Source organism: Vespa velutina, chromosome 1 (genome assembly GCF_912470025.1).
Source record: "Vespa velutina chromosome 1, iVesVel2.1, whole genome shotgun sequence".
Lineage (NCBI taxonomy): Eukaryota > Metazoa > Arthropoda > Insecta > Hymenoptera > Vespidae > Vespa > Vespa velutina.
This window is the reverse complement of record NC_062188.1, coordinates 4,209,508-4,226,797: the sequence shown is the minus strand read 5'-3', so window position 1 is coordinate 4,226,797 and position 17,290 is coordinate 4,209,508. Positions and strand designations below refer to the sequence as shown.

Sequence of the window (17,290 nt, the reverse complement as noted above, 5' to 3'; positions counted from 1 at the left end):
TTTCGAGACAATTATTTGCCTAGTCTCTGTAATATCTAATGTGTGATTATCTTTATTGTATTTTTCTTTCTTTCGTTTTTTTTTCTTCTTTTCCTATTTTATTTTTTCTTAGCAAGCTATTAAAATTATTCGAAGCTCAAACACGGTTAGATCATAATATGCTATGCTTCGAATATTTGTGCGATATTTGCAATTGTATGTAAATATAATGAAAGCGAGAATATCGTAACGAAAAGTCCGCTTTTGTGCATACGTTCCTCAGAAGATTCTCAGAGAATATGTTTTATATATCCTCTGTTTATTAGAAATGATTATAAAAAAGTCTGTTTTTGAGCATGACTTTTTAAAAGAGAAAAATGCAGCCATAAATTTCTAATATAATTAAATGAAATAAATAATTTATCATGAAAATTTTATGCACAAAAACGAGCTAAAGTAACATCAATAATTAGCTTTAAGTGATATCGTTTCAAATAAGCCTGATATGTAATATTATAGCATTTGGAAATTGAAATAACAAAGATCATTGTAAAAGAATTAGTTAAGAATTAGTTCAATCGTAATAGATAGTTATGTTTAAGATAAAAAAATGTTTACTTTTAGATTAACTGACTGCTTGTTCCCTTTGATCTGAATGATATTATTTAAAATAAATCATGTATGTACATTGAAGTAAACGAAACATTAGATCATTGTAAATCAAAACAGCATATACCACATGAGTATATGTTGGTAAAATAAAAAGAAAAAGAAATTAACAAAAAAATAGCAGAATGACATACAAATCATTTTACTAAAATAAATGTAATATTACGTATTCAGTCAATTATTATACAATTTAGAATATATATAAGTTATTAATTATATCAATTATCATATAAATGACAAGAAGACTATAAAAAAAAATATATATATATATAATCCCTTTCATTTTGTTTGTTTTCCTTTTTTTTATGTTAACTTTTAGAATAATTTTTATTTCTTATCGTGATGATTGTATATGTACATGTATATAAATACAACTATAAAGATATGCCTGTGTGAAGTTTCTATAATGCGAAAGAATAAAGTTGCCAAAAGAGTTGATGTATATATCGTATAAAAAAAAAAAGTGTTTTTTCTTTACTGCTGTTTACATTTATTGTCATTTACAGAAATACGTTTTAGTAATATTAAAAAAGAAAAATATATACAATTTTTCGTCAAAATATTCATAACCTATAAATACTCAAGTAGTGCGTAAAGAGAACTTCGAATTCATTCGCTTTATGTACAATGGTAGTCCTTCAAATATAAAATTCTAATCTTTTGGCATACACTGAAAATAAAAAGATTTTAAAGTTTAGATTATATTTATATTATATAACGAATAAAAAAAAATCAACAAAAAGTTGTTATACTATAGTTATATACCGAATACTATTATACTAAAACTATAGTTTACTACAATCTGAAAAAAAAATATATTAACTTGATGCAAATGTGAGGTTATGAACGGTGCCATTGACTTTTGTTATTAATACATAATTTATTGCAATATGGAAGAAGATAGTAAGTATTTTGTATTCGAATGATCATAATAAAATTAAAATATATTATGAATAATTCTGATATATTACATTAGTATATTTTTAATTAATACTTTTTCATTTATTAAAATAAGGACTTATCAAAAGAAAACAACGTGCAAAGCGCGATGGAAATTTACAGCATTTGGCTGAAATTATTAAAGAACTTGGAGATTTATATTTTCAAACTGGAAGATTAGAGGATGCTTTACAAGAATATATACAACAATTAGAAACTTGTCAAATTTTAAACGACGAGTTGAATTGCGCAATTGCGCATAGAATGATCGGTGAAGTATATACCGGTCTTGGTAATTATGAAGAGGCATTGATACATCTGAATGAATATCTTGGTTTGTGTGATACATATACAGGAATAAAAATAATTAATATAACTTTTAAATAAGATAAATGACTCTATTACAATTTATATGTTAGAACAGAGGGTGCCCAAAAGGTAAAAAATTTATTGGAAGAACAGCGTGCTTTTGCTACATTAGGAAGAACATATTTTTGCTTAGCCGAAACGCAACCCAAAGAATCTGATGGAAAAAAAAATGCTTTAGTCGATGCTAAAAAGGCATATACAAGGAGTATACGTCTTTGCAATGAGTATTTTATACATTTTTAATCTTCAATATATGATTATTTTTATGTCCTATTAAATGATATATATTGTTTATTTATTTATAGATTAGAAAATTCAAATATTAAATTAGAAGAAATGATGACAATGCGTACACGATTGCTCTTAAATTTAGGTTTAATACTTGAAGCTCAAAAAGAACTTGAACAAGCAATTGATCTTATTGAAAAAGCAGCAATATTATGTAAAAAACATAATTTGAATGAAGACTTACATAGAACAAATATTGCTTTAGCTGCTGTATATGAACGTCGAGGAAAAACTGCATTAGCATTGCAGCATCTTGATACTGCTGCTGATATAAACAATGTATCATTAAAAGCTGAAGCGCATCTTACTAAAGCAGAGTTATTGTTGAAAATTGGAGAATGGAGTGATGCCCGTAAAATATTAGTTTCTTTATATTTGACCAAGGGATTACCACAGAATGTGAATGAACAAGTGGAAAAATATTTAAGAATTGGTAAATTTACAATATTTGTTAAATTCGAAATGAAAAATATTTTATATTTAAATATTATCTGATTCTTTTTAGTGGTAATAATATGTAGAACTGAAGAAAATTTATTTATTGAAGATGATATATCTGTTAAACAAAAATTGTATGAAACATTAGGAGATGCAACTGTAGCTGTACATTCTTTTGAAAAAGCAATAAATTATTATCAGGAAATGCTAAAATGTGCAGAAGACAGTGGAAGTGAGAAAATAGGTGCTGCTTTAATAAGTTTAGCACAAACTCTGCGCGATGCAGATCGATATGATGAAGCATTACAGTTTGCTATTAGAGAACTTGAATTATGTAGTGATCCACATGAAATATGTAGGTCTGCTCTTTTCTTAGCTGATTTACAAATAGCTAATAAATCTTCTGATGCAGAAATTAAAAAATCTTATAATTTAGCATTATCCACGGTAGAACAGTCAGAAAATAAAAAGCTTCAAATATCTGTTCTAAAAGAATTCTTACTTTATTTAAAGAAAACAGAAGATAATGATACTACAGAAATGATCCAAGAAAAATTAAGTAATCTGACGAATCATCTTATCGATGAAGAAAGTGAAAGTGAAAGTGAAATAGAAAGTGTAAATATTGGAGGAGATATTTGTTTAGAAGACTTGTCGGATGTGGAAAATGAATTGCAATCTAAAGAAAATATTGAAACAACAAAACGACGCTTTAAGAGAGGTCTTGCAGTGAGGAGAAATGAAAAAGGAGAAACACAGCTTCATGTTGCATGTATTAATGGTAATATTGCAAATGTAGAAAAATTGTTAACAGCAGGACATCCAACGAACGTAAGAGATCACTGTGGTTGGACTCCGCTCCATGAAGCTGCAAATCATGATTATATAGAAATAGCTAAATTGTTACTTAAAAGTGGAGCAAACGTGAATGATCCAGGTGGATCATTGTGTGGGGGTATTACACCTCTTCATGACGCCGCATCATGCGGGAATTTATCTATGATGTGCCTGTTAATGGAATACGGTGCAAATGTTACTCTCAGAACAAAAGAAGGAGATACAGTATTAGATTGCTTAGAAAGTTGGAAGGATCGTGCAGGCAACTTATCATTAAACGAACAAATGGAATATGATAATATGTATAAAAAATTAGTATCTGTGGTGCCAACAAGTATAAAGAAATCTAAAAAACAATCTCCTATATCTAAACATGATTATAAAAAATTAATAGATCTAGAAACACAGATTGAGGAAGTAGAACCTAAGAAGATATCTGCCGGAGAAGATTATAAAAGAACAATAGCTAATTTAAAACATAGAGGTAGTTTAATAAGACCAATCATGAATTCTAATGATAAGTGTAAAATAACAAATCCTCTTCTGGATACTGAAGAAGATTTAGTTGATGACTGGTTAGAAGATGATATGTGCACAAGTTCCAAAAAAAAATCTTCAAATGATATTTTCAATACAACTACCAAAAGAAAATCAAATAGTTTCAATATAGATAATGAGACAAATAGTACACGTGTAAAACGACAAAAAATTGATACTGATGACGAAAAAGAAGAAGAAGAAGAAGAAGAAGAAAAAGAAATACATAATATTATTGCATTAGAAGACAGTGACAATAGTAATGCAAGTAAAGTAACCAGTCCTGCTAATTCACCTAAACAATTTAGAAAAAAGAAAAATAAACAGATCTCCTTATTTTCTACTGGTTTTACTAAGAATTCTATATCTCGTACTCCTTCACCTATTTGTTCAAATATTCTGGATAATTCATCTCATCAAAGTAATAATGGAATATCAACGAATTTACAGATCTTTATAAAAAATAAAATTTTTGATTTAAAATTAGTTATACTTGAGCAAGAAAGAGATGATATATTAAAAATTATCTTAGATGATATAAGGAAAAAGTTCTGTGATGAAACTGGATGTATAGTGGAGCTTGTTTTAAAAACAATGGAAGGAGATCCAGTTTCTTCTGAGAATATAATTCACATTGTAAAAGGAAATGAAAATATAAAATATTTAAAATGTGAAATTATCAAAATAGAAATACCATCTATTGTAGAGAGGTATAAAACAATTTGCAGAATTATTCAAATAGGTAATATAATAAAAATATTTTTTATATCCAAGTGATCATTATCAATAAAATAGTAAAATTATAATTAAAAATATTTTATATTTTTAGTGCCAGAAGAGACAACAATAAAATGTTTAAAATCGTGCGAGAATACGTCTGTTTTCCGACTTAAATCAGATGAAACAAAGGAAACGGAACTTGAACCTTTGCTTAAAGCTCTAGAGTATCAAAAACATTTGCAAGTATTATATTTGTCTGGAGGAGTTTTTCTCAATAGTGGAAAAATATTGTCTAATTGTCTTTCAGATTTATCACTTCTGCAAGAATTATACTTGCAACAATGTGATATTGATCACAATTGTTTGTTAAGGATAGAAAAGTTACCAGTTCAACTAAGAGTACTAGATTTTAGTTATAATCCACTCGGACCGAATTCTCAAGAAACAATTCACAAACTGATTGCACCATTAAAGAACTTACAAACTTTGTCTTTACGACACTGTGAACTAAATGATTTTAATTTTTCCATTGAAAGTAATAATCTTGTAAATTTAGATTTATCATGGAATTTTTTAAATGGTAACAGCAAATTCTATTCTTTACAAAGACAATTAGTTAATTTAAATTTATCTAATACGCTTCATCCAACTCGGAGTTCCTTTATCACTGATATCATTCAGAATTCTAAATTTTTTTTTATGACTTTAGAATCACTTGAATTTGCTTGTTGTGACATTACTGATGATGATGTTAAATCTATACTCTTACAAGCACCAAATCTTACAAAATTAATACTTAATGGCAATTCGAAAATTTCATTGATATCTGTACATATGTTATTGAATCATAGGCCTACACTAAGATATATAGATATCAGTGGATGTACAAATATTACAGAACCACCTGATCCAAATATAACTATAAAGAATCCTGAAATATGTACTTTAATTGTTAATATGATACCTGATATATGTCAATCTTGGTTAGTTTTATGGGAAGGAAAAGGTATTGTACATAAATTATCACACAATCTTACAATTTTTAAACCATCATAGTTATGATATTATAGAATGATAAATTAAGCTTTTAGTGTCTTATTAATATAACTATGTATTTACAGTATTATTAATACCCATAATTTTATTGTAATTTAAATGTATAAAGTTTATTTCCTACTTTACAATATAATTCATTAATATGTACATAATTTTCTTCTGTATAATCAATCAAAAATTTATTAAAACTGGAATTGATTGAAGATAGAACTTTGTTGAGGTAGTCTTCTTTATCTCCTACCCACCAAAGGATACTTACATGGAATGAAGGGTCCTTAAAGAGAGAAAAAAAAATAATTACGTGAATCTCATAACAATAAGTCTGACATAATTCACAAAATTACTTTAAGTACATTGGAAAATTATCATGTTCATACCTCATAAAATGGTGGTAACTGATATTCTGTCAATATATTATCAATAGAAGAAATTAAATAATTTAACACATTACTGTAACAATTTATTCCAAGAAATGTACGAGTTCTTTCTTCATTACAATATACTTTTATATCAGTAAGTTCCATAGTAAATTTGTTTGTCTTTTGAAATAATTTTTTTAAACTTTCGACGAAGGATTCGATCCAATGAAATTTTAAAATCAATGTTCGAGTAAGACTAATATGGAATTGCTCGAAAAGTATATTGCTATCTTTTGGCAATAAAGTTGCAATTGATTTTATCCAAGAAAGCATAGCGTCACTAGGTGTATCTACAACAATAAATATTAAATATTTTATTATTCTGACATCATACAATATGCATTAATAAGCTTTCATTATTTAGTGCACTACAAAATCTTGCATTTACAATTTACATAAACTAACGTTGCCCAATTGCCACGTTCATGTTTAAAAGTTCTTATCTTTCCATTATGATCTGACGGATTATCTATTATTTCTTCGTGATGAGGAACACCTTTCCATGATAGAATACTTTGAGGCACAGTTAGACTGTAAATGGAAAATATACCTTTACATGTTTCTAAATAATCAAAATCTAACCTATAAACATCTGATTACCTTCCATCAATTTTTTTATATTTTTCATTTTCTTCTTCATCTTCCGAATTAGACGAATAATATTCACTAATTAAATTTAAACTGTTAATACTTGACATATTTTAAAAATTTTCGCTCCAAATAAGTTACTATATTCGATAAAAAAAAATAATTTACTTCGCGAAGTGTATGTCAATACCTTGACTCTTATTGGTGAACGTAAAATTGATTGCTACTAATAAACATTTCTTAGTTATCTCATCATATTACTTAAGCATTGATTTTCTTTCGTGTAACAGTATTTTCATTAGGATAGTTTATAAGTATAATAACAATATAGTTTGTGTATAAAAATGGAAGTAAAAAGTTAAAATAAAAATTTTTAATGATCTTTGAAAAATTACATTTTTCATTTTTATAAATAGAAAGTAAATTCCGTTAAGTTTGAGCTCTACAAGATCATATTTCAAAACATAATATGATAAAGATTCGTATATAAGAGAAAATAAAGAAAAAATGAAAAATAAAATTATCAGAAGGGCAGAAGGTTTTAAGGTATTACAAAATATACACATACATACATATTTATATTCTCATTTTAATAATTATTAATTACTTTACAAACAGGAGAAAATGATCTGAATATCCTGTTCTTCACAAAGAATTCACTAAAAGGGAAGGCAAAGTTCATAGATAACAACCTTTCTAAATTCTTCCTGCAAATATGCCCTCTTCAACTTGATCATTCCATTTAGAAACCCAATCATTCGGGCATACAGAAGTGTAGACTCGTTTGAAGTACTTACAGGGTTCATAATCTTGACTGTGTTTATTGGAACAGCGATGAAAATCCAAGAAATTTTGGTAGCAGTATCTACATATTTATTAAGATCATTAATATCATCAAATTATTAATGATATCAATGTTTTTAATATCATATTCAAAAAGTCATACCTTGTTTGATTTTGATTTGGGAACCTTGGATCAAATGGCGCTGTCTTCCACTCTACTTGTGACATGATGGCAGCAGTTTAGAATACTCTTTAACAAGTTACAAGTTACTTAATTTCTATTGAAATTTTTCTGTAAATATTACACGTCACCCCTTCAACCCTTTGCTACATACTTTGTATACAGTCCCTCGCTCTAGGCCATATGTCTCTTGCCTCATCTAATCACTATCACAATTTCATTTGTTTTTTTTTTTATAGTCTCTTTCTCTCTTTCATACATAAGAATATTGTTTAAATAATATACTTTGTCTATAAAGGCATTCATATACAGTTTCAAATTAGCATATTACAGATATTATATAGATTTGATTAAAAATTAATTTCGTTTCAAAAGTCATGTCTCATACCCTTAAAAAATATATTGAAATTACTTAAGTGCAAAGTATGTTATTAAATTACCATTCGATACTCTTGAATGTCACATAATGTTTCAATCATTAGAAAGTCAAATAAAAAAAAATTAATCGTTCACAGCACATTTGTTATAGGAATAATGAGGCGACAAAGAAGAGAAAAAAATTAATTATTTGACCAATGGTCTAGTATTATCCTCTTCCTGACAACAAACTTCACGATATTTTTTCACTTCTGCCATATAAAGTGACCATGCATCCTTGGGTTGTTCAACAGTTTGCTCAGTCTTTGGCTTTGCAACCATTCCAGTTTTTAGGATTCTTCCTCCTCGTCTTTTTCCAACCATCAAAGGTGGTGGTATTACTGGCTTTTCCTCGAGAACAGAAGTTGTTGGTTGTTGTGCAGGTTGCATTTGTTCTTGCATTTTTTTAAACATTTCCATAAAACTTCCATCATTTTTAAAGGCATTTGGCTGTGGAACGGGCTGTTGTTGTGCTACAACCGTATCTGCATGATCTTCAAAAGCATCAGATTCATACGATGGTGCTCTATGATGTCTACGACTTTCTCTATATCTGTGCCTGTCTCTACTTCTATTTCTGCTACGACTGCGTCTTCTATCTCTTGAACGAGACCTTCCCCTTGATCGAGATCTTGATCTATCTCTTCGTGAATACTTCCGTGACCTGTCCCTGTCTCTATCCCGATCTTTGTCTCTGTCACTCGAACGAGATCGTCTGTGAGATCGGATTGGAGAAGGTCTGGAAGTACTCCTTTTCCTTCTTCGTCTATCCGGTGGCGATTCATTCCGGGAAGATTTACTGCTCCTGTAGTCTGTAGGCGAAGGCGATCGACGAGATGTTCTGCTTTTGTAGTTGTCATGCGTTGTGTAACTTGAGCTATACAGGGGAGGTGAGGGTGGAGTAGGTGGTGAGTCTGTGTGTGACCTGGCGCTGCATTCATGCCGTTTTGAATCCATGGTGAAGAGCTCAAATACCTCACTGACCAGGGTGAACGGACAGATGGATACCTATAAGGATAGAAACTGCCTTCTATAAGTACACAGCCTATTTTAATTCATCAGGCCTTTATATGACTGGCTCTAAATACACATTTGCAAGAGACAAGTAGACTTAGAGCGAGAGAATATATACTAAATACTTTGATATATTAACATCTTTGTGCTTTATATTTAACATATTTTTTTATATCTATCATGATATAATCATTTTTAATTTAATAGTAAGCTTATAGAATTGATTTAACGTTGCTTTCTATAGATATAGAATATTATAATTATTCATGTATAAATTTAATTTCAACTCTCTTACTCCCAGGAACATTTATAAAACTATCTCACGAATGGATTATATTCATGAGTGTGCATGAAGGAGTCAGAGCGTTACTATCTTCAAAGAAATTGTTTAATTTTAGAATATTTTATTAATTTGACGTAAACTCTTATATAAAGGCAACTTTTGTAGTTTTATTTAAAATATAATGACATATCAATTTTTACTCGACATGAACTCAATTGATATTGGTTTTACAAATTTTTACCAATTACTTTGAAGAGATAAATGTATTTATAACAGACGTTCGGTTAGGGGTGACTTCTACGATCGAATATACAATGTAATTGAATAAAAAAGATAATATTGCGGATAAACATTAATTTTTACAAATATTTTTATCCATTTCATAGAAGATTGAAAGGAAATTTGGATCGATTGAAAAGCATTATATTGTACAGAACAGTTTCTTATCTGTGATTATATGTATTACGAATTATTATTATTTGATAAAGTAAATTTTAACAATTATATTAAACTACCCGAAACTTTCTTTGAGTGTTTGTTAATACTATTGATCGTATAATATTCTAAAATTACACAAATTATCTTTAATGCAATACCTTGATCAGCCGTCCCGACGAAAACAAAATGGCTACTAGAGGTATACCAGAAGATTCGTTACGTCATGCGCACGAAGAAAGTTTGCTCTGCCTAGGAGTATAGTTAAGCACGATTTTCAGAATACATGCGCAGAATTATCCGTGGGATTCAACGAATGAGGGTACAAGATTTTCGATGACGTGGTAAATGATCGTTACCAAAATGCATCAAAAAAGAACCTAACCAATAAAAGTGAATTAACGAAAATCTCTTCTAACCTAAAAATATAACCAATCAGAAATGATTATATCTTATAACCAACCTTTCATAAAATAGTGTCATTGACTGTAAACCAGTCCAATACAGTCAAAAAATATCTTTAGAAAGTTATTTTTATACATCGCAAATATATTGACAGGATTTGGACAAATTTAATTAATGTTAATATGGATACGATTAAATAATACGCGTTGTAATAAATGATGAATGTTCGTTATTAGAAGATGGAAAGATAGGTAAGAAGATATTAATTAGATAATGCTCGTTAACCTATCGTTCTTAATATCTCACATGAACCACACTTCATTATAATCAGATATTTTACAAATGCAGGTCAAAGTTACATTAGAGAATTTCTGTATAATTAAAATATACTTATCTTATAAAATATCCTGTAATTTTCTTGATGACACATAAAAAAAAAAAAAAAAAAAAAAAAGAATACTTTAATTGTCTTTTAACAATATACTTTCGCTCGTATATAAACATAGATGAGTGTGTGCGAATTAGTAACCTCTTTTCTCCATGAGATAGAATGTATACAATATAGAAACGTTAGGAAACATATAATGAGTATTACGTTTTAATTCACACAATGTTTTTATTAATCGAATTCATTTATTTGTACGTCCAATATATACATACATATATGTATACATGCATATACGCATACTTACAACATATATAAATTAGTAAAGTTAATAGTATTCTGTAAGCATACAATGTAGATTAAAATCTGATTTTTCATTCTCATTATTGTAGTCGTCTATTTTTGATTAGTTAATGATAAAAGATCATTTCCCTTTTTCTTTATTTTTTATTTTCTCTTTCTCTCTCTCTCTCTCTCTCTCTCTCCCCCCCCTCTCCTCTCCTCTCCTCCTTTTAATACTGATTTTCTTGCACAGATCATAAAAATTTTCTTTTGAAACGTGTACCTTTTCTCGTTGCGACGTGCAATCTCATAGGAAACGGCAAAGATTACCCACCGTGAGAATGTAAAGGTACCATTCGGTACCACTCTCTGACGACGTCAGCAAACAAGCACTCGTCTCTTTTTAAAGCGAAGAGAGACACGGAATAAAAAACAATGCGTGCTTCGAACGTTCCCGGTGAATCCGTACTTTTTCCTTTTATCGCACGTACATATATATCTACATGGAACATTTTCATTCAGAGATATACTAAAATAAGAAAAAAAGAAATAAAAAGAAAAGAAAAGAAAAGAACATACGAAAAACAATATATGTAAAAAAGTCATTATTTTCAAACCACTTATGGTAGTTACCAATTTGTTCATCCATCCATCCATCCATCCACTCATCCAAGCTGTTGTTACCATGACGTATAATAATGTTTCTACGCGAGGCCGCATAACGGAATTTGGATCCTTGACATTTTTGAATTCAGCGGTTCTTCTATGGTCGATCGTAGTCATTGAATCTTTTCCATTACTCCATTAAAAATAATATAGATATTACTCTTTTTACTTAGATTTTCAATATTTTTCATATTATCCGATATTAATATATTACGTAAAATTTCAAACGATATATATATATATATATATATTTTTTTTTTTTACACATATATATAAGTCAATCAAGAAATAGATGAAGCGATGAACTTTTATTCTTACTATAAATTTTACGTAAACAGTTACATATCTTCGTCGCATAGTCTGTGTGTGTGTGTGTGTGTGTATGTGTGTATATTTAGAATGGAGGAGGGAGGGATTTGGAAATCGTATATTATAATATTAAGTTGCACTTTATAGAAACTTAAATATATGGAATCTCGTAGTTTGTGCCGATCATTCAGAGATATTGTAAATATATGTATATGTGTAAATTTCTCTTCTCCTTCCCCAATGAGGTTGCCCTCTCATAAGGTGTCCTTTCTGGTGTAAGAGGTAGTCCTCGAGATTGGTTCTCCATAGGGAGAAGGATTGAAAGAATAAGGGGGGAGAGAGAGAGAAAGAGGGAGAGAGAGAGATAGAGAAAGAGATAAATAAAGGGTCAAAGAAAGAGAGAGATGGATAAAGAGTCAGAGAGAAAGAGAGAGAGAGAAAAAGAGAGCTGTGCGGGCGCAACATCGTACTGCTTATGTGTGTAGTATGCTCGAGTCATGACCTTGCGGCATTTGGTACCTGGCCGTGCCAGGCGGCCGTGCACACACTTACACGCACACATGCACATACACATACACATCCCACACCCAATTCAACACGAGGTACGAAGTAACGCGAACACGAGCGCGCAGCTTGCCGGCTCTCTGAGCGCACACGAGCAAAATAACAAAGTACCATCTCTTTCTCGTTCTCCCTCCAACGATCCGCGCGCGCACCTTCGCCGTCGCGCGCACACGCTCGCCCTCTATTTTTTTCCATTCGTGGCGCGCACACACGCACGCCACGCGACTAGTACACAGGTGCTCACTCGCGCGCATACGTCGCAATTTTTCTTTTATTTTTCTTCTTTTTCTTTTTTTTTATTATGTTTGTTTGTTTTTTTATTTTTCTTCTTCTTCTTCTTCTCCTGTCCGATATGCTTTGCAAAAATCTATGTATCCTCTCTCTCTCTCTCTCTCTCTCTCTCTCTCTCTCTCTCTCTCTCTCTCTCTCTCTCTCTCTCTCTCTCTCCTTCTCTCTCTCTCTCTCTCTTTCCTCCCCCTTTTTATAAATCAGTTATTATGTCAAATGCATAATAGATTTATTGGCTTATTATATTTATAATAATAATAATAATAATAATAATAATGAATAATTGTTTAATAATATTATATCTGATAAATACTTAATAATATTATATTTATTAATAAAAGAGAAATATATTCGTATTGAAACATATATACATACATACATATATATTGTTTGATTAGTAATAAGAATAATAGATACATAGAAGAATTTATCGATCAAGATCAATTTCAAGCAATTTGTCATCATTTTGTCATCATTTTGTCATCATTTTGTTTTCGTTCCTTTTCTTAATTCTTCTTTTATCTCTTCAGAATTTATTCTTTCGTTTCTCTCATTTATGTATGTATGCATGGTAGGGTATATGTATGTATGTATATATATATATATATATATATATGATGTATGTATGTATATATGATGTGTGTGTGTATGTGTGCGTGTGTGTGTGCGCTTGAACACGTCTATTAGACCCAGCAAAATACCAGAGACTCCACGACCTTTCCTATTGTCTCTAGCGATGTCGCGGTACCGTGAAGGCGCCGACTAGAAATGCAAGCGAAGCCACCGTGGCATCCGGATTTCTCTCTCTTTTTCGTCCTTTCATTCCCTCCTTTATATATACATACATACATATTGTTTGATATAAGGCTTCCTTGGGTATAACGTTTAGCTCGTCATCTGTCACACGGTGTAGAAGCCACGAAACGATTTGAAAGATGTTACGGTCTTACGTTGACAGAACTAATTCTCTAAGAAACCTTTCTCCTCTCTCTCTCTCTCTCTCTCTCTTATAAATTTTTTTTTTTATTTCGTGCTACAAACATTTTCTGATCTTCCTTTTCCTGTATTTCTACTTTACCGTTTAAAAATCCTCGCATGCGTTTTGTTCAGATAAGCAAAAGTAAACGAAACTTAAAACCCGAGACACAAATCAGACGTAAAATACGAAACCAAGACTCAATTTAGGTCGTCGTGTACTTGTCTCAGATAAGAAAGATATGGAAAAGTTACAACACGGGCGTAAGATACGCAAGAACTTGCAACCCACTTTGCATGATACGCAAAATTTGCAAACTCAAAACACAGCTCGGATGCAAGATGTGTAAAAAAGAAAGAAAGAGGAAAAAAAAAAGAGAACGGAATGTAACTCAAACCCAGACGCAACTTAAAACTCACGGTTTGCCAGCAAATGAAACGAATTCGTTTCTTTGATATGGAATATGATAAAACTAGAGTTAGAATTTTTTCGAGAAGCCGGAAAAAAGAAAACAGAAAAAAAAAGAAGAATAGGGATGCTCTAAGATCGGCGGAAAAACATTTTCATTGAATTTACTTTTATTAAACCGTAACGTGTATATATTAAAGCGTGTCATTTCCGAGGCACGTTAAATCTCGTGAATACGCTTTTCCTCGCAAATATATATATACGTACATAGATTTGGAAAATTCCGTCCGACGTAACTCTCCGAAGCCTTCTTCCTTCTTTTTCTCCCCGCCCCCGTCACTTTTTCAATTTATCCTTCCCGTCATTAAAAATGTCGTGGTGTGTATACGTATGTGTGTGTGTGTGTGTGTGTATGTTGTGAAACACAAAAGCTCTCGGAGATATCAAATATTCTCGTTGTTATATTATGTACAGAAAATCTTTCATCGGTCTGAAACTTGATGTATCAATCACGTGCAAAATATAATCTTTTTAATGATTATGATAAATCAGGTTTGGTTAGTTTTCTTCTTCTTTTTCTTCTTCATCATCATCATCATCATCATCATCATCATCATCATCATCATCATCATCATCATCATCATCACCATCATCATCATATTTTTCTTCGTTAATATGACAACGGTATCGCAAATAAATTATTTCCTCGTGTAAATATTAGAATTGTGCGATTTATGATAGGAGTCCTGAATTTTTGTAGTGCATGGTACCAAAATGATGGAACGTCATCAGCATGTTAACGATATGCGTGTCTTTATTGAGGTTGGCAAGTGGATAAGAACGTGATATGAATTTATGAAAAGTTTACGTGTTAGTGAGTTCGTCGATTGTCTGTCTGGTCTTATCTTCTCTTTGAAAGCTATTATAATACATATTTACGTTAGTCGATCGATTAGAGATCGCATACAGAATTGCATTATTAATAAAGCTAACCACCGATCTGCCTTTTAATATCTGAGTTAAATGTAATCTTCGTTCTAGGCATTTAATTCAATTAAATATTGGAAATAATATAGGAATGTCGATTAAATGGAAAGTAAAAGAATAGTTGATTAAATTTCTTTTTTTTTCTTTTCCTTTTTTCTTTTTTTCTTTTTTGTTTTCAACGAAGATCCGTGCCATAAATTATTTCTCTTGAAAAAAGTACAAACAAAAAAGGAAAAGAAAAAAAGAAACTTCTTAGGTATAAAAAAAAAAAAAAAAAACGAAAAGAAAAAGAAAACGAAAGAAAAATAAAACGAAAAAAGAAAAAACTATTCGTGTATTTTAGAATTAATTTCGAAGGATCGGCAAGTAAAAACGATATGTAAAAGCGATAAAATCTTTAAACGGAAGGAAAAGCCTACCTCAAGTTAACCTATTTTATTTGACGTACATACATATTTAATCAATGGGTCTTCCAAATTCTATATTCGTAACGTTTCGACGAAGAAAAAGAAAAAAAAAGAAGAGATCTATGCAAAGCTCTCATTTTACTCAATCTGTACGTCACAGGTCGATTAGCGAGGATGAGGAGGAGGAGAAGGAGAAGGACGAGGAAAGGAGGATGAAAGATGAATAGGATATTTGTGTAATACGGAAGAAAGATAATGCCTTGGCAACTCAGGTGATACATACATATATACATATATGTATATAGAATAATTACCATCCTTCGATTTCTCATCTTGTTTCTTTATTTTCATATATTTCTAGATATACGAAATAAATGGAAGGTAAGAATGAGGTTTGAAAGAGTGAGAAGAGAAACGAAGGAGAATTAATACGGAAAAGATATGGTGATAAACAGAAGGAAGATGAAGAAGGAATGGAAGTTAGAAAAAAATGTTTTACAACCAATCGTAATGTATACGATGGAAAGCCGACAGCATATGACGACGACAACGACATGACAACGCGACGACGATGGTACGTATTATATATATGTTACGTATATTTGTATATATGTGTATATGTATGTTTGTGTGTATGTATGTATGTATGTATGTATGTATGTATGTATGTATGTATGTATGTATGTATGTATGTATGTATGTATGTATGTATGTATGTATATATACAAGGATCGGCGAAGATATCCGATCGGCGCGTCGATCGTCGACCGATCATCGAGGGTGCGGAGTAGCTCTCGCTTTGGAGCATTATGATTGGTCGACGGAGCTTGCTTCGTACAGGCCAACCTGCCGCTACGCCGTGTCACCATGTTAGTTTGCCGGCGAGAGCGAGCAGTCAGTCGCTTACTGTCCGCGACCGGGTAAACGTCGTTCGTACGAGCCATGAATTGAAGGCTCGGACGATTATCTCGTGCCGTCTCGTTCTTCGCGTCTTCTTTTTTTTCACGCTTTTTTTCCCCTCTTCCTCCTCCCCCTCTCCCATCCCTGTTGTTCTTTCGTTCTCAACGCGTGAGAGCGGTCAACGACGCAGTCTCCAGGTATAACCCCGGGCCGGTGGGTTACTAGTAATAGATAGTTTTTAGAAGAAAAGTAATATCATACGTATTAGTAAGTAATAGTGTTAGTAATTAGTACGTTTGTAAATTTTTACGACGGGAAGCTCGTATCGAAGGGAATAAAAGAGAGGAAAAAGAAAAGGAAAGAGAAAGAAAAAAAGAAAACAATACGAAAGGAAAAAGCTTTTGTTCCCGTTCGAATTTTCGAGGATCACCCTCTGTTTCTCTCTTCCTCTCTCTCTCTCTCTCTCTCTCTCTCTCTCTCTCTCTCTCTCTCTCTCTCTCTCTCTCTCTCTCGCTCGCTCACTCACTCGGTCCTTCCTCTATCGAGCGGGGAAAGGAAAAGTGGCTCGGCTCTGTGTGCTCGGAGTGCGGTGAGGGAGAACGACACGGAGGCGTGCGATGGCGGTGGCTGCGCCGGAGCCACGGCGGCCGCGCACCGTCTTTTCTGGTGGTGAACGTGCTTCCGGATGTGCTACGGACTATCGCCCCCAAAGAACTTTACGGCTGAATCGGACCAATTCTCTCTTCGTTTTTCACGCCTTC

The 17,290-nt window shown here is 31.5% G+C and overlaps 4 protein-coding genes across 9 annotated transcripts in view; 2 read left to right on the top strand and 2 right to left on the bottom strand.

The window, feature by feature from the left end:
- Positions 1-1,409: 1,409 nt before the first annotated feature.
- LOC124947524 (tonsoku-like protein) lies at positions 1,410-6,260 on the top strand. 2 transcript variants are annotated; one of them, XM_047489802.1, is made up of 6 exons: positions 1,410-1,551; positions 1,664-1,921; positions 2,012-2,180; positions 2,262-2,677; positions 2,750-4,798; positions 4,886-6,260. In XM_047489802.1, the coding sequence occupies exons 1-6, from the start codon at positions 1,539-1,541 to the stop codon at positions 5,830-5,832; spliced, it is 3,852 nt and encodes a 1,283-aa protein (XP_047345758.1). In that variant the 5' UTR covers positions 1,410-1,538; the 3' UTR covers positions 5,833-6,260. The 2 variants fall into 2 exon arrangements, with proteins under 2 accessions (XP_047345758.1, XP_047345765.1); XM_047489809.1 differs by lacking the exon at positions 1,410-1,551 and having other exon boundaries at positions 1,780-1,921; positions 2,007-2,180; positions 4,886-6,252.
- LOC124947600 (U6 snRNA phosphodiesterase 1) lies at positions 5,886-7,212 on the bottom strand. The gene is made up of 4 exons (XM_047489981.1): positions 6,852-7,212; positions 6,640-6,782; positions 6,210-6,541; positions 5,886-6,106 (listed from the first exon to the last, which is right to left on the bottom strand). The coding sequence occupies exons 1-4, from the start codon at positions 6,947-6,949 to the stop codon at positions 5,918-5,920; spliced, it is 762 nt and encodes a 253-aa protein (XP_047345937.1). The 5' UTR covers positions 6,950-7,212; the 3' UTR covers positions 5,886-5,917.
- A 196-nt stretch (positions 7,213-7,408) lies between these two features.
- On the bottom strand, positions 7,409-10,261 carry LOC124947574 (cytochrome c oxidase subunit 6B2-like). Of its 4 annotated transcripts, none has more exons than XM_047489938.1 (3): positions 10,114-10,261; positions 7,786-7,872; positions 7,409-7,704 (listed from the first exon to the last, which is right to left on the bottom strand). In XM_047489938.1, exons 2-3 carry the CDS (start codon positions 7,848-7,850, stop codon positions 7,536-7,538), a joined length of 234 nt encoding a protein of 77 aa, XP_047345894.1. In that variant the 5' UTR covers positions 7,851-7,872; positions 10,114-10,261; the 3' UTR covers positions 7,409-7,535. The 4 variants fall into 4 exon arrangements, 3 of the variants coding, with proteins under 3 accessions (XP_047345894.1, XP_047345905.1, XP_047345885.1); XM_047489949.1 differs by lacking the exon at positions 10,114-10,261 and adding an exon at positions 7,958-8,479; XR_007100445.1 differs by lacking the exon at positions 7,409-7,704 and adding an exon at positions 7,958-9,228 and having other exon boundaries at positions 7,795-7,872; positions 10,114-10,252.
- A 112-nt stretch (positions 10,262-10,373) lies between these two features.
- LOC124947512 (low-density lipoprotein receptor-related protein 2) overlaps positions 10,374-17,290 on the top strand; it is a 52,717-nt gene continuing 45,800 nt past the window's right edge. The window contains exons 1-3 of one of the 2 annotated variants that reach the window (XM_047489792.1): positions 10,374-10,608; positions 15,790-15,901; positions 15,991-16,203. Coding sequence is in view for 1 of the 2 variants with exons in the window: in XM_047489784.1 (XP_047345740.1) it covers positions 17,147-17,290 (144 nt within the window). In the remaining variant the exon portion in view is untranslated. Of the gene's footprint in view, positions 10,609-15,789; positions 15,902-15,990; positions 16,204-16,322 lie in introns of those variants that run through there. The other variant, XM_047489784.1, reaches the window with a different exon arrangement.